Source organism: Salmo salar, chromosome ssa17 (genome assembly GCF_905237065.1).
Source record: "Salmo salar chromosome ssa17, Ssal_v3.1, whole genome shotgun sequence".
NCBI classification, from domain to species: Eukaryota; Metazoa; Chordata; class Actinopteri; order Salmoniformes; family Salmonidae; genus Salmo; species Salmo salar.
In genome coordinates, this window is record NC_059458.1 from 72536538 (window position 1) to 72548232 (window position 11695).

Sequence of the window (11695 nt, forward strand, 5' to 3'; positions counted from 1 at the left end):
ATGTTCTTAACATTTTTAAGCGACATACTTAATACTAGTATAACAGTCGTTTGTGAGAAGATCGTCTCTGAAATGTAAAACTATTATTTAGGAACTTAACATAAGGTATCCTATGTGTGATATCGGAATTATAAGAGTGTAAGCCAGGTCTACCCAGTAAGGCACTTGTAAAAGCAGGCCCATGTGGTGCACTGAAAAACCGGGCGACATACTAGCACTTTAGAAAACATTTTAACTGAATACATTTCACAGCTGAATGTTATAGCAGACCTTTCCAGTATGCTGATAGAAGCATTAGAAGGGGATGTTACAGTCGTCTACTGTAATGCCATTGCTGGTAAGCATTGAGTGAGAGTGAAAATACTTCTGATACTGACACAATTCGCTATCATGTTGCTAGCTAGCAAGCAACTATGCTAGTTAACTACCGGTATATCAGATAACAGCTAACGTTAGCTAGTTATCGCATACTAGTATGGAGTGTTATTTAATTCATATTGTTAATATACTCATTGTAGCTTACTAGCTAGCTAACGTTACTGTCTATGAAAATCGTTACGCTAACTAGCTAAATTACTAAGCGAGACAGCATTGATGTTGTGCATGTGTTTGCTGTTGCTGAATCTTAGTTTTGAATAAAGGCACCTGCTGCACAGATTTGTTCATATACTGTAGCCCCACATAGCTAGCTATAACACTTAACATGGCAATGGTTTTGTTAATTTGTGGACATTTAGTGATCATTTGTCCTTTTTAAAAAAATTTTTTTACAACACTCAACTTATTAAAGGATATTTGACAGTTCTAGCTTACACTTACTCATACAACATTTATGTTTTGTTATCAAGGGAATTGAAGTTGTTTGATAGGTTGCAGAATGTTATTCTCCGTTTAGAGAATGCAGTCAGATGGGGATAATGGAGGGGGATAATGGTTGCCCTCCTCTCCCTCAGCCTCAGTGCAGATCGAGGTGGAACCTGTTGGTCGGTGGTTCGAGGCCTTTCTGAAGAGGAGGAACAGGAATGTATCGGCCTCCTTCCAGGAGCTTGAGGAAGAGGAGGAGCTGTCTGAGGAATCTGAGGATGAAGAGCTGCAGCTGGAGGATTTCCCCTTGCTAAGAACACTGGACCCCAAAGACTGGAAGGTAGTCAGGTGTATTCATTCCACCGATTCTATTGAAAATCATTTCTTAAACGAAAACAAACGAAACGGGGATAAACATACCAGAATTTGTCCAATCGAAACACTCGTTTGTAACTGTTGGACTAATGATTACAGCCTAGATCAGCTAGATGCATGCAAGAAGTGTGCAAGGCGGTATTAAATGTGTCACACTGCATTACTCAAATTTTTCTCTTGACCTGTTGTAGCAACCTCGTGATGGGTATGGGGAAAATTGTTGTATCGTCTAGTGGCCTAAACCTATTGACGTTATATTGAGCTGGGTGAATGGAATATGAATGGCACTCATCCAATATGCTGTAACAGAAATCGTCCTCCCTCATCTTAAACGGCACCGAGTGCCACTGAGTTAGACGTTATATCAGTGGGACCTCACTTCAGAACCGTTAGGAACACTGTATTGAATTCTACCTTAGGGAGTACGTAGTAAAGGATGTCTTCCCCCTTGGCATTTCTCTTTTCAGAATCAAGATCACTATGCTGTCCTTGGACTGGCTCATATGAGGTACAAGGCGACACAGAAACAAATCAAAGCTGCCCGTGAGTATTTCCATTTCTGCTGTTGTCTTCTGAACCACATTATATTTGTTGACCATAAGGTTTCTCTGGCATTACTTCCAGAGTTCGTTAGAATAGCAGCTTGTTTTACCGCAGTATATTAAGTCTAATGTTTTTCAACAGACAAGGCAATGGTGTTGAAGCATCACCCTGACAAAAGGAAAGCTGCGGGAGAGCAGATTGTAGAAGGAGACGGTGACTACTTCACCTGCATAACTAAAGGTAAGGACATTGAAAAACGTTGTCAGCAATGTCATGGTTTGTTCAAATCTCGCAGAGATCACATGCACATCCTAAAAAAGGAAGTCCCTTTGGATAATTGTCTTATATAGGTGTTATACCTCACAGTACGCCCTCTGTATACAAATACAATGAAATATAGTATTGTTTTACCAGAGGGTTGCCGGCATCAATATCTTAGGTGCCACCTACTGCCAATGTTCCCTTGAGCAACAAACTTAACCCCCTAACTGCTCATTGGGCACTGCAGCTGCCCTCTGCTGTAACAGAATGTGTGTTTGTGTGTATATCGGGAGGGGTGGTGTTGGATAAAAGCAGAAGACAGATGTCTATCTGGTGGACTAATAAAGTAGATGTTATCTATTATCATATGAGGCTAAACATTCTGTTTCAGCTCCTATTAACAATAATATTTTGTTTTTATCTCATACCAGCTATAGAAATTCTGTCAGATCCTGTGAAGCGAAGAGCATTTGACAGTGTAGATCCTACCTTTGACAACGCTGTGCCCTCAAAGGGCGAAGGCAAAGATAACTTCTTTGAGGCGTATGCTCCCGTTTTTGAGAGAAATGCCCGGTGGTCTTCCAAAAAACACGTGCCCAAACTTGGCACTATGGATTCCTCTTTTGAGGATGTGGATAATTTTTATTCTGTTTGGTAAGTAAGACCGTCACTGGCAATCAGCATTGGCCATTGTGTGGAAAATTCCTTTAAGTTTAAACTTTGAACTACAAGGGAACTACTGCCCTTCTCATCCATCCTTTCAGCCAAACAAATTCAGAATTTAGAACTTATTTTAGACATGCGGTGTATAGCAACTTCTCACAATGTTGCTATATTTTGCTATTTCTTGTTCATTTATTTGAATTGTGAATTTGTTTCCCATTCATAATTTCAATCAAGGTACAACTTTGACTCATGGAGAGAGTTTTCTTATTTGGATGAAGAGGAAAAGGACAAGGCAGAATGGTAAGTAATATCAGAACATGGTGGGTAATATCAAAACAATCCATGTGGAATGCACTGTGTTATATTTATGTATTGTAGATGTTTTATTGTCACCAGGTACAGTAGAATGTGTTGCTTTACAGGGTTAGCCATAGTACAGTGCCCCTCTGGAGAAAATTAGGGTAAAGTGCCTTGCTCAAGTGCACATCAACCTATTTTTTTCCCCCACATAGTCAGCTCAGGGATTCAAACCAGGGACCTTTCGGTCACTGGCCCAGAGCTCTAACCGCTAGGCTGCCTGTGTCTTCCATTCTCAGTAGTGTCTGATTTGTATGCTTTCATCTGTTGAATTCAGTCGTGATGAGAGGAGATGGATTGAAAAGCAGAATCGTGCAGCCAGAGCCACCAGGAAGAAGGAAGAGATGAATAGACTACGGACACTTGTTGGTAAGGCCCACTAGACATGTATACCTGTTCTTACATGAACAATAGAAAATGACTAACTCCAAACTGAAATACCTGGCAGATGGGTTCATGGAATGACACTGTTTGGGTGCGTTTCTGTTGAAAGACACGGCCTACAGCCTTGATCCCAGGATAAAGAAATTCAAAGATGATGAGAAGGCCAGAAAGGAGAATGAGAAGAAGGCCAAAGCAGACGCCAAGAGGAAAGAGCAGGAGGAGAAGGAGCGGGTCAGTCCGGCACATTAGAACATCCATTTTGTTTTAATCTTGCCTCCCTTGTGTCCAGATTGTTTCTGCATAGACTTCAATGCGTTTCTGACTGTTGGTATCAGGCTCGGCAGGCAGAGCTGGATGCTGCACGGCTGGTCAAAGAGAAGGAGGAAGAGGAGGCCAAACTGGTTGCCCAGCAGGCCAAGAAGGAGAAGGAGATCCAAAAGAAGGCCATCAAGAAAGAGAGGCAGAAACTGAGGACAACTTGCAAGGTGCTGCCTGAATGGGATGGCCTCTCTCCAGGGAATGAATTAACATTTGCTGATTAGTGGGCAAGATTGTAATGCTGTTTAAGGTACCCAACTCATCTTAGTATTTTCCTGTCTTGTTTTGTTTTCCCCTGAAGAACTGGAATTACTTTGGTGACAATGAATCTGATAGTGTGAAAATGATGGAAGATGTGGAGAAACTTTGTGACCGTTTGGAGCTTGTGAGGTAAAGGATATTAATTGAAATTGCCTTATTGGTAATACTTTATACAAATCTGGAGTTGAACTCGGAAAGTGATTCCCACTGTATTATCTCCAGTCTGCAATCCCTGAACGAAGGATTGGCATCGGGTTCAAAGGAGGAGGGCAAGGTAGCGTTGGAGAAGCAGGTAGAGACCACCACACATTGGCATGGCACCGCATGTAAATATGGTACACAGCTTCCATCTGTACCACTGACATTGTTTTGTGTGTATGTACAGGTGCAGGAGGTGAATGCCCAGCTGCAAAAGGAGAAGGATGCGGAGGTGCAGGCCAGGCAAGCTGTTCGCACTGCCGTACAGGCCAGCGGAGGAGGCGGGGGCGGAGGAAAGGGCTGGAATGAGGAAGAGCTCCCGCTGCTCATCAAAGCAGTCAACCTGTTCCCTGCTGGAACCAACGCCAGGTACCCTCCCAGGGCTGCGTTCAACAGGGCACAATGTTGAAGTAGAAATATGTAGCACAAACAAGCCTAAAAATACATATAACGAACTTTCCTCTCGCTTGTAGAATAAGGAATCCACTCTATTCATGACATTTCTGTATTTACATGTTTTATTGACACTGCTCATGGGAAACAGACACTTTTTCATTTGAACAATGGTACAGTGAGTCTATAAATGGTACAAGTTCAATATTCATGACATTTCTATCTGCAATGTTTGCCTAATGAACTTGGCTGTGTTCTGTTCATGAAGCTGAACATTCCACTGCTGGTGTAGATTTCATGCTTTTACTTTAAGTGATTCGTCTTTTGTTGTTTCTATCCTGTAGATGGGAAGTCATTGCCAACTACATGAACTTGCACTCCACCAGTGGCATCAAAAGGACAGCCAAAGATGTCATCAACAAAGCCAAGAACTTACAAAAGCTTGGTGAGCAACTGTCATGTCACCAGTTGTTGGAGTCTGTCAGTGTGATTCTCTGCAAAACACTTTTGAGACTTTAGTGCCACTTTTTCAGAACCCGGGCAGAAAGATGAGATTAACAAGAAGGCCTTTGAGAAGTTTAACAAAGAGCATGCAGCCGTGCCCCAGACAGTGGACAATGCAGTGCCCTCTGAGAGATTTGATGGTGAGTGGTCATTTAGTTCATTTTTGCTTGCACAAAAGCCCATTGGATTTATACCTATGACTGAAAGTACTTTGTCACTGACCTCATACTTTCTACACTTGAGGATCTGATTAAGCAATATGGGGGGGTGTAGTAGTGACTACGGGTTCTTTCTGGATGTTTCCTAGTCTTAGCCATTCACTGTCCTCTTTAATTCTCACTGCTTCAGGTGCTGAAGCCAACACTGCATCCTGGACCACTGAGGAGCAGAAGCTGCTAGAGCAGGCCTTGAAGACTTACCCCGTCAGCACCCCAGAGAGGTGGGAGAAGATCGCTGCAGCTGTGCCTGGACGTACCAAGAAGGACTGTATGAAGAGATATAAGGTAAGCTGGGCCTTATCGTTGATCCTTCTGTGTGTGGTTTCAATCCCTGTTTGTATGTACAATTTAGATGGCAGCATTCTAAGGCTGGGATACATTCTGATCGCATTTAGTTCACCTTTTTAAAAGCAATGTTCCCATGTTTGCGGAGCCCGAATTCACAGTAAACGCTGCATAGTGCCTCAAATGGGAAGTGACCTTTTAAAAGGGATCTACCGCTGATCAGATTTGAATGCCTGCCTAAAGCTAGTTCTCTCCTCTACAGGAACTGGTGGAGATGGTCAAAGCCAAGAAGGCCGCCCAGGAACAAGTTGGCAGTAAAAGCAAAAAATGACAAGACAAGCAGCCCTATGTCCTTTTAACGTTATTGTGTTGGTCTTTATTTTATAATAAAATGTAAAGAAACCACAACTTAAACTCTGTAAAAGTTGATGTTTATATACTGTACAGTTGACTGCTCGCTGTTATTAACTCTAAGTATCTAAAGAGAGCGCCAATTCTCAGGTTCTCATCCAGTACATCCCACTGCGAATTCGGTTGTAGTCTGGGAGCTGCTCAATTGGTCCTGAAACAAGAGGGAAATGTACTGAATGCTCTTTATACCACACCACTTTTGTAAGTAGTCAACCTTCAACAGTTCAATTCCACTGTTCTGACCTAGCAGCACAGCAGACTAGGTAAGGTCTTGACTGAGTGCAATATTGTATGTATTGTTTTGGCAACAAATGAAGTGTGTATATTTGTAGCTGAAATTGCATAACTTTGTTTGACAACCCCTGATGGCCTTAATTTGGAAGGGGGGGAAATGCCAGTACACAGAATGAATTAGAATCTGTTCTGGATGTCAATAAGAATAGAAATCACAACGTACCGACTGCTGCGATGGCAGGCGATTTGTCATAGATGTATTTTGTACACACGTCCTTGATGGTCTTTGCATCTATGGCCTTTGAGGGACATAAAATATTTCAAATAAAGACACTGCAATTTCCCAATACAGTCCAAGTGTCTCTGCTATGTTAATCACAGCTGACGTTTGGCATCAACATTAATTTACTCACATCGATTCTGGCCTCCAGTTCATGCAGAGGGATCCTACGGCTGTAACAAAGCATCTGTCTGCCGATGTCCTCACAGATGGGGGTGGATCCTAGAAAAGGTCAATTTGATTTTACACAATTTATTATGATCATTGGCAGGGTTTGAATTAAAGGGGGGCTGGCTAAATACCTCCATAAGAATTGAAATGTCAATGTGCCCGCAGATAAACTGGGTACCCCCAAAAGTCCATTGGTAATTCAAACCCTGATCACGTGGCCTTACCGTCAAGATGCAAAAGCATGTTTGTCTTGAGGAGGTTCTTGGCTCTTGCAACTTCGCTCTCAGTAACACTAGTGCAGAGTGACATCCTGAGGTAAACAAAAGTAAACCTCAGTCAAATTTACTGGACAGAAGTCATGAACTGAGCAGCAACCCCCTTTCACACTACCGTGCTGACCCAAACTGCTGGGCCAGATTTTTTTCACATTGTCCTTTTCAGCCCTGTTCCAGCATAACCAGGCCAGCTTGGTTTGACTGCCCCCTCAGGTGACAGCTGGGCTCAGTCAGTGCTCACCATTCCAGCTGGGCGAAGTGCATCATCTCGTTGATGGTGCCAGGCTCACACACCATGTAGAGTCCCCACAGGCCTGTGTCGGTGTAGCAGGTGTTGAAAGACTGGAAGCTGTGGCACAGGTTGCCCTGGCACGCCATCTGCGCCAGCTTGCTGGAGAGATTCTGGCAGAGGTCAATACACAGATGGTAAGAGGAGGAATCGACCTGGAAGGAGTCCTGGTGCCTGGGAACATGAATGAGAACTTACCACACCCCCACCAAAGGAGCGGTCCCAGTTGCCGATGAGTGTGTTTGCCACCATAAGGGGAATGGTATCGGGGTGTGACCAGCCCACTGCTTCCACAGCAATGGCAATGTGTGCCAGGGGCATCTTGTCATCACGAACTCGGATCTAACCAACAACAATGAAATCAATTGTCCAATATGCTAACAATGTAATCAAATTGGCCAATATACAAGGGGAAATTCCACAGTGACTAATTTCACGTCAAACAAAAACCAATATTGCAAAGTTAAACAAACCATACAACTTTCTGCACAAGGACTACTTTGAACATTTTACAAAAACACTTACCAAACTTTGCATTTGCACTGTTCAAGTAAGAGAATGACAGTTTGCCATTTGCTGTCATTTTGTTACCAAACTTTGCATCTGCACTGTTAAAGTAAATGTGTTTTTGTAAACATTTCTTTGTGCATAGTTTGACATTTTAAAGCGAAATCTGAGTCACTTACCATGGAATTGCCCATGGGGAGCAAGTTTGCACTTTGCCTCTGTTGGAGATAAACATTAAGGGCCTTCAATCTCACCTCACTTCCAGTAAAGTCACATTGTGGGAAAGTTGGCGCCTCTCCCTTGTATCTGGCAGGAAGATTCCCAAAGTGGTACTTGGCCAAATCTATCAATTCATTGTGTGAAACCCCTGTTCAAAAGACAATGTTAGCACAAAATATATTCCATGGATTCTATTTCTCAATGACAGTGTACATTGTGTGATTTTGACCAATTGCGTAGGCATTGCCTATTAATTGGTTGATGTCATTGGAAACACTTATCTTTATTACTACAAAACATAAGCACGCCATTTTCAAATGTTGGGATGGTGCTGGAACATTTTTAAAATGTCCCTTTAAGACGAGAAAACCTACCTCCAGCAGCAGCCAACACTATTCTCGGTCCTTTGTAGTGAGTAGTGATGTATTCAACAAGGTCTCCTCTGTTTATTGTTCTATAAACACAGACAGCAGAAATGGCACTGCATATCCCCTGTGGTTTCTATGAAGCAAACTGATCTGAGATGACCGTTAACTAGTTGACAGGAATAACCAAGTCTAGGGGTGTATTATTCAGTAGTGAGTAATTCACAACATTGCAGATTTAAAGGTAATGAATACAGTTAACCGGATGCCCTGTTCAGTATGACAGGCAATCATACCTGTTCTGCACAGTACATTTCTATGTTAACATTCTGTAACATTGTTCTCTCGTGAGCTGGGTTATGTTCATTAGGCACAAAACGGAAGAAAACAGACAATCCAAGTGGGACAAAGCTTCCTGGTCCAATAAGGAATGCAGATTTTTTTTGTTTTCGGTTGCAAAACATTTCCCATTCTGTGCTGTAATGAACCCAGGCCCCAGGTGAGACAGAGTCCTACTTGATATTCTCCGTAGGGCCCAGGATGGTTCTGCCCAGCGCTGTGGCTTGATAAGCTGTGGCGTGGAGGTAATCAAACACCACTTCCTGCAGGTTGGTCTCTACTTCCTGCATCTCTCGGAGGATGACCCCTCGCTCTCGCTCGATCTCTGCTCCCCCCAATGTGCTGTTCTGGATGATGTCTGCCAGGATCTCTACCGCTGGAGAACAAGGGAGGGGGAGCATTATAAATGGTTTCCGCCACACCGAAGATTCTTCATTTCTTATAGCAAAATGTCCACTATCCATCTGTGGCCACACACAGTTCAGTGACAAGACAGTGGCGCAAATCTCTATACAGTCAGTGGTCATACCTCTGGGAAGGTCCTTTGTGAATGCTTTGGCGTAATACACAGTCTGCTCCCTCGAGGTGTAAGCATTCAGATGGGCCCCCATATTTTCAATCTCCAGCTCCAGGTTAAGCTGGGAGCGCTTCCTTGTACCCTGCCAGACGCACAACACAGATGAACAGACATGTCAAACGGTATCAAAGTTGGTAATGGAACATTGGTTGCGATTTGCAGTAGATGTAGCACTTGTCATCGAACCTTGAAGGCCATGTGTTCCAAGAAATGAGCAGTGCCATTGTTCCTCTCATTCTCATAACGACTCCCTGCATCTATCCAGAGACCAACCTGCAAGGCACCAATTGATCACATCCGACTTCAGCACACTACTCTTTAGTAGACAGATTGTATTTAAACAGTGGGAGGGTCTCTGTTACTCACTGTGCAAGTCGAAAGACCGGAATCCTCAGATGCAACACGTAGTCCATTTTCTAAGGTGGTAACCTTGGTTTCAGGGACATTTAACATCACTTGGTTGGCGGCCTGTGTAGCCAATAGTCTGTGTGATCCAACTATGGACTGCAATGAGAAGGGTGAGTACTATTAGCGACTACCGGTATTAGCTAGCTACAGGAGAACGTTGATAGCATTTGCAAGTTTTACTTGGTTGGGCATTACAGTTTATTCTAGTCTAGACTATGAAACAAAATATCTAGGTAATGCTACTGGTTTGAAGTAAGTTGTATAATCATTTCACACGCAGTCAATTATCACTAGAAGGAATTATTCTACTTCATCCAAGCTTCAGGACCTGCAGAACACAGGCAATGCTGCCTGGATATCCCTCTTATTTAGCTTCTATAGTTAGTTAAGTATCTGTTATTGATCATTCTACCAAGGTTTACAGGCTAAAATTGTCACCCTTCTGGATATCGAGACTTACCCTGGTTAAGACATTAGTCTTCAATAAATTCCGTTTTACAAGATATCTCCCAGCGGAGGTAAGGCGCTGTAAGGACGTCGCCATGTTGATTATTTGTGACATGGCTATTGCGCAAGTGCGATTATTTAGTGAGCTGCCGTAATGAGCATGTAATACACCCACCAGCATTTGCCATGTCATTATGATTAGTAAAATGTCATTTTCATAAATATACATTTACAAATGTAGCTATAATTGTAAATGTATGAATAGAAAACAATTGTTTATCATCTTTAAGAATGAAATTGTACAATCCTTGAAAACCATTTCCTCCTCTAGTAATAAAAAAAGCTGTGAAGACCATGAATGTATAACTTTTTCAAAGGTTTTGGTTTGAATGTACTTTATTATCATGTTTTACTATTCTCTCCCTGGTAGTTATGTTAAAAAAATTTCATATACTCTTTGGTTATTTAGTCTGTCTATTTCCTGTGTGCTTAAAATTGATTCATAAAAAATAATTTCAAATAATATAGCTGCAAGCAGCAATGAACGGGGTTCACAGGATGACAGTCAGGACACACTATCAGTTAGATAACAAAGCAAGCACTCTATCATGTAGAAATCTTCCTTTATGTGCAATCAATTAAAAATTAAAGCATGAAGCACCAGTGACTCAGTCTATAAAAAAAGTGGTCAGATGAAGCAGATGCTAAACTACAGGACTGTTTTGCTAGCACAGACTGGAATATGTTCAAGGATTCTTACGATGGCATTGAGGAGTACACCACATCAGTCACTTGCTTCATCAATAAGTGCATCGATGACGTCGTCCCCACAGTGACTGTGCATACATACCCAACCAGAAGCCATGGATTACAGAGTGGGACTCTAACCCGGAAGCTTATAAGAAATCTCGCTATGCCCTCCAACGAACCATCAAACAGGCAAAGAGTCAATACAGGACTAAGACTGAACTGTACTACACCGGCTCCGACACACGTCGGATGTAGCAGGGCTTGCAAACTATTACAGACTACAAAGGGAAGCACAGCCGAGAGCTGCCCAGTGACACAAGCCTATCAGACAAGCTAAATAACTTGTATGCTCGCTTCGAGGCAAGTAACACTGAAACATGCATGAGAGAACCAGCTTTTCCGGGCGACTGTATGATCACACTCTCCGCAGCCGATGTGAGTAAGACCTTTAAACAGATCAACATTCACAAGGCCGCAGGGCCAGTCAGATTACCAGGACGTGTACTCCGAGCATGCACTTACCAACTGGCAAGTGTCTTCACTGACATTTTCAACCTCTCCCTGTCTGAGTCTGTATTACCAACATGTTTCAAGCAGACCACCATAGTCCCTGTGTCCAAGAACACTAAGATAACCTGCCTAAATTACTACCGACCCATAGCACTCATGTCTGTAGTCATGAAATGCTTTGAAAGGCTGGTCATGGCTCACATCAACACCATTATCCCAGCAACCCTAGACCCACTCCAATTTGCATACCGCCCAAACAGATCCACAGATGATGCAATCTCTATTGCACTCCACACTGCCCTTTCCCACATGGACAAAAGGAACACCTATGTGAGAATGCTATTCA

The 11695-nt window shown here is 42.7% G+C and overlaps 2 protein-coding genes across 3 annotated transcripts; one reads left to right on the forward strand and one right to left on the reverse strand.

Moving 5' to 3' along the window:
• The first annotated feature begins 87 nt into the window (after positions 1-87).
• LOC106576480 (dnaJ homolog subfamily C member 2) lies at positions 88-6559 on the forward strand. The gene is made up of 16 exons (XM_045700086.1): positions 88-337; positions 954-1144; positions 1647-1722; positions 1864-1962; positions 2415-2637; positions 2884-2949; positions 3284-3375; positions 3500-3621; positions 3726-3875; positions 4010-4098; positions 4192-4261; positions 4355-4536; positions 4905-5005; positions 5094-5204; positions 5413-5567; positions 5830-6559. The coding sequence occupies exons 1-16, from the start codon at positions 280-282 to the stop codon at positions 5896-5898; spliced, it is 1854 nt and encodes a 617-aa protein (XP_045556042.1). The 5' UTR covers positions 88-279; the 3' UTR covers positions 5899-6559.
• LOC106576546 (mitochondrial-processing peptidase subunit beta) lies at positions 5918-10229 on the reverse strand. Of its 2 annotated transcripts, none has more exons than XM_014153766.2 (13): positions 10103-10229; positions 9601-9738; positions 9421-9507; positions 9187-9316; positions 8835-9033; positions 8328-8407; positions 7989-8101; positions 7426-7569; positions 7180-7340; positions 6888-6973; positions 6626-6714; positions 6436-6511; positions 5918-6129 (listed from the first exon to the last, which is right to left on the reverse strand). In XM_014153766.2, exons 1-13 carry the CDS (start codon positions 10202-10204, stop codon positions 6065-6067), a joined length of 1470 nt encoding a protein of 489 aa, XP_014009241.1. In that variant the 5' UTR covers positions 10205-10229; the 3' UTR covers positions 5918-6064. The 2 variants fall into 2 exon arrangements, with proteins under 2 accessions (XP_014009241.1, XP_014009240.1); XM_014153765.2 differs by having other exon boundaries at positions 7914-8101.
• Positions 10230-11695: the final 1466 nt, after the last annotated feature.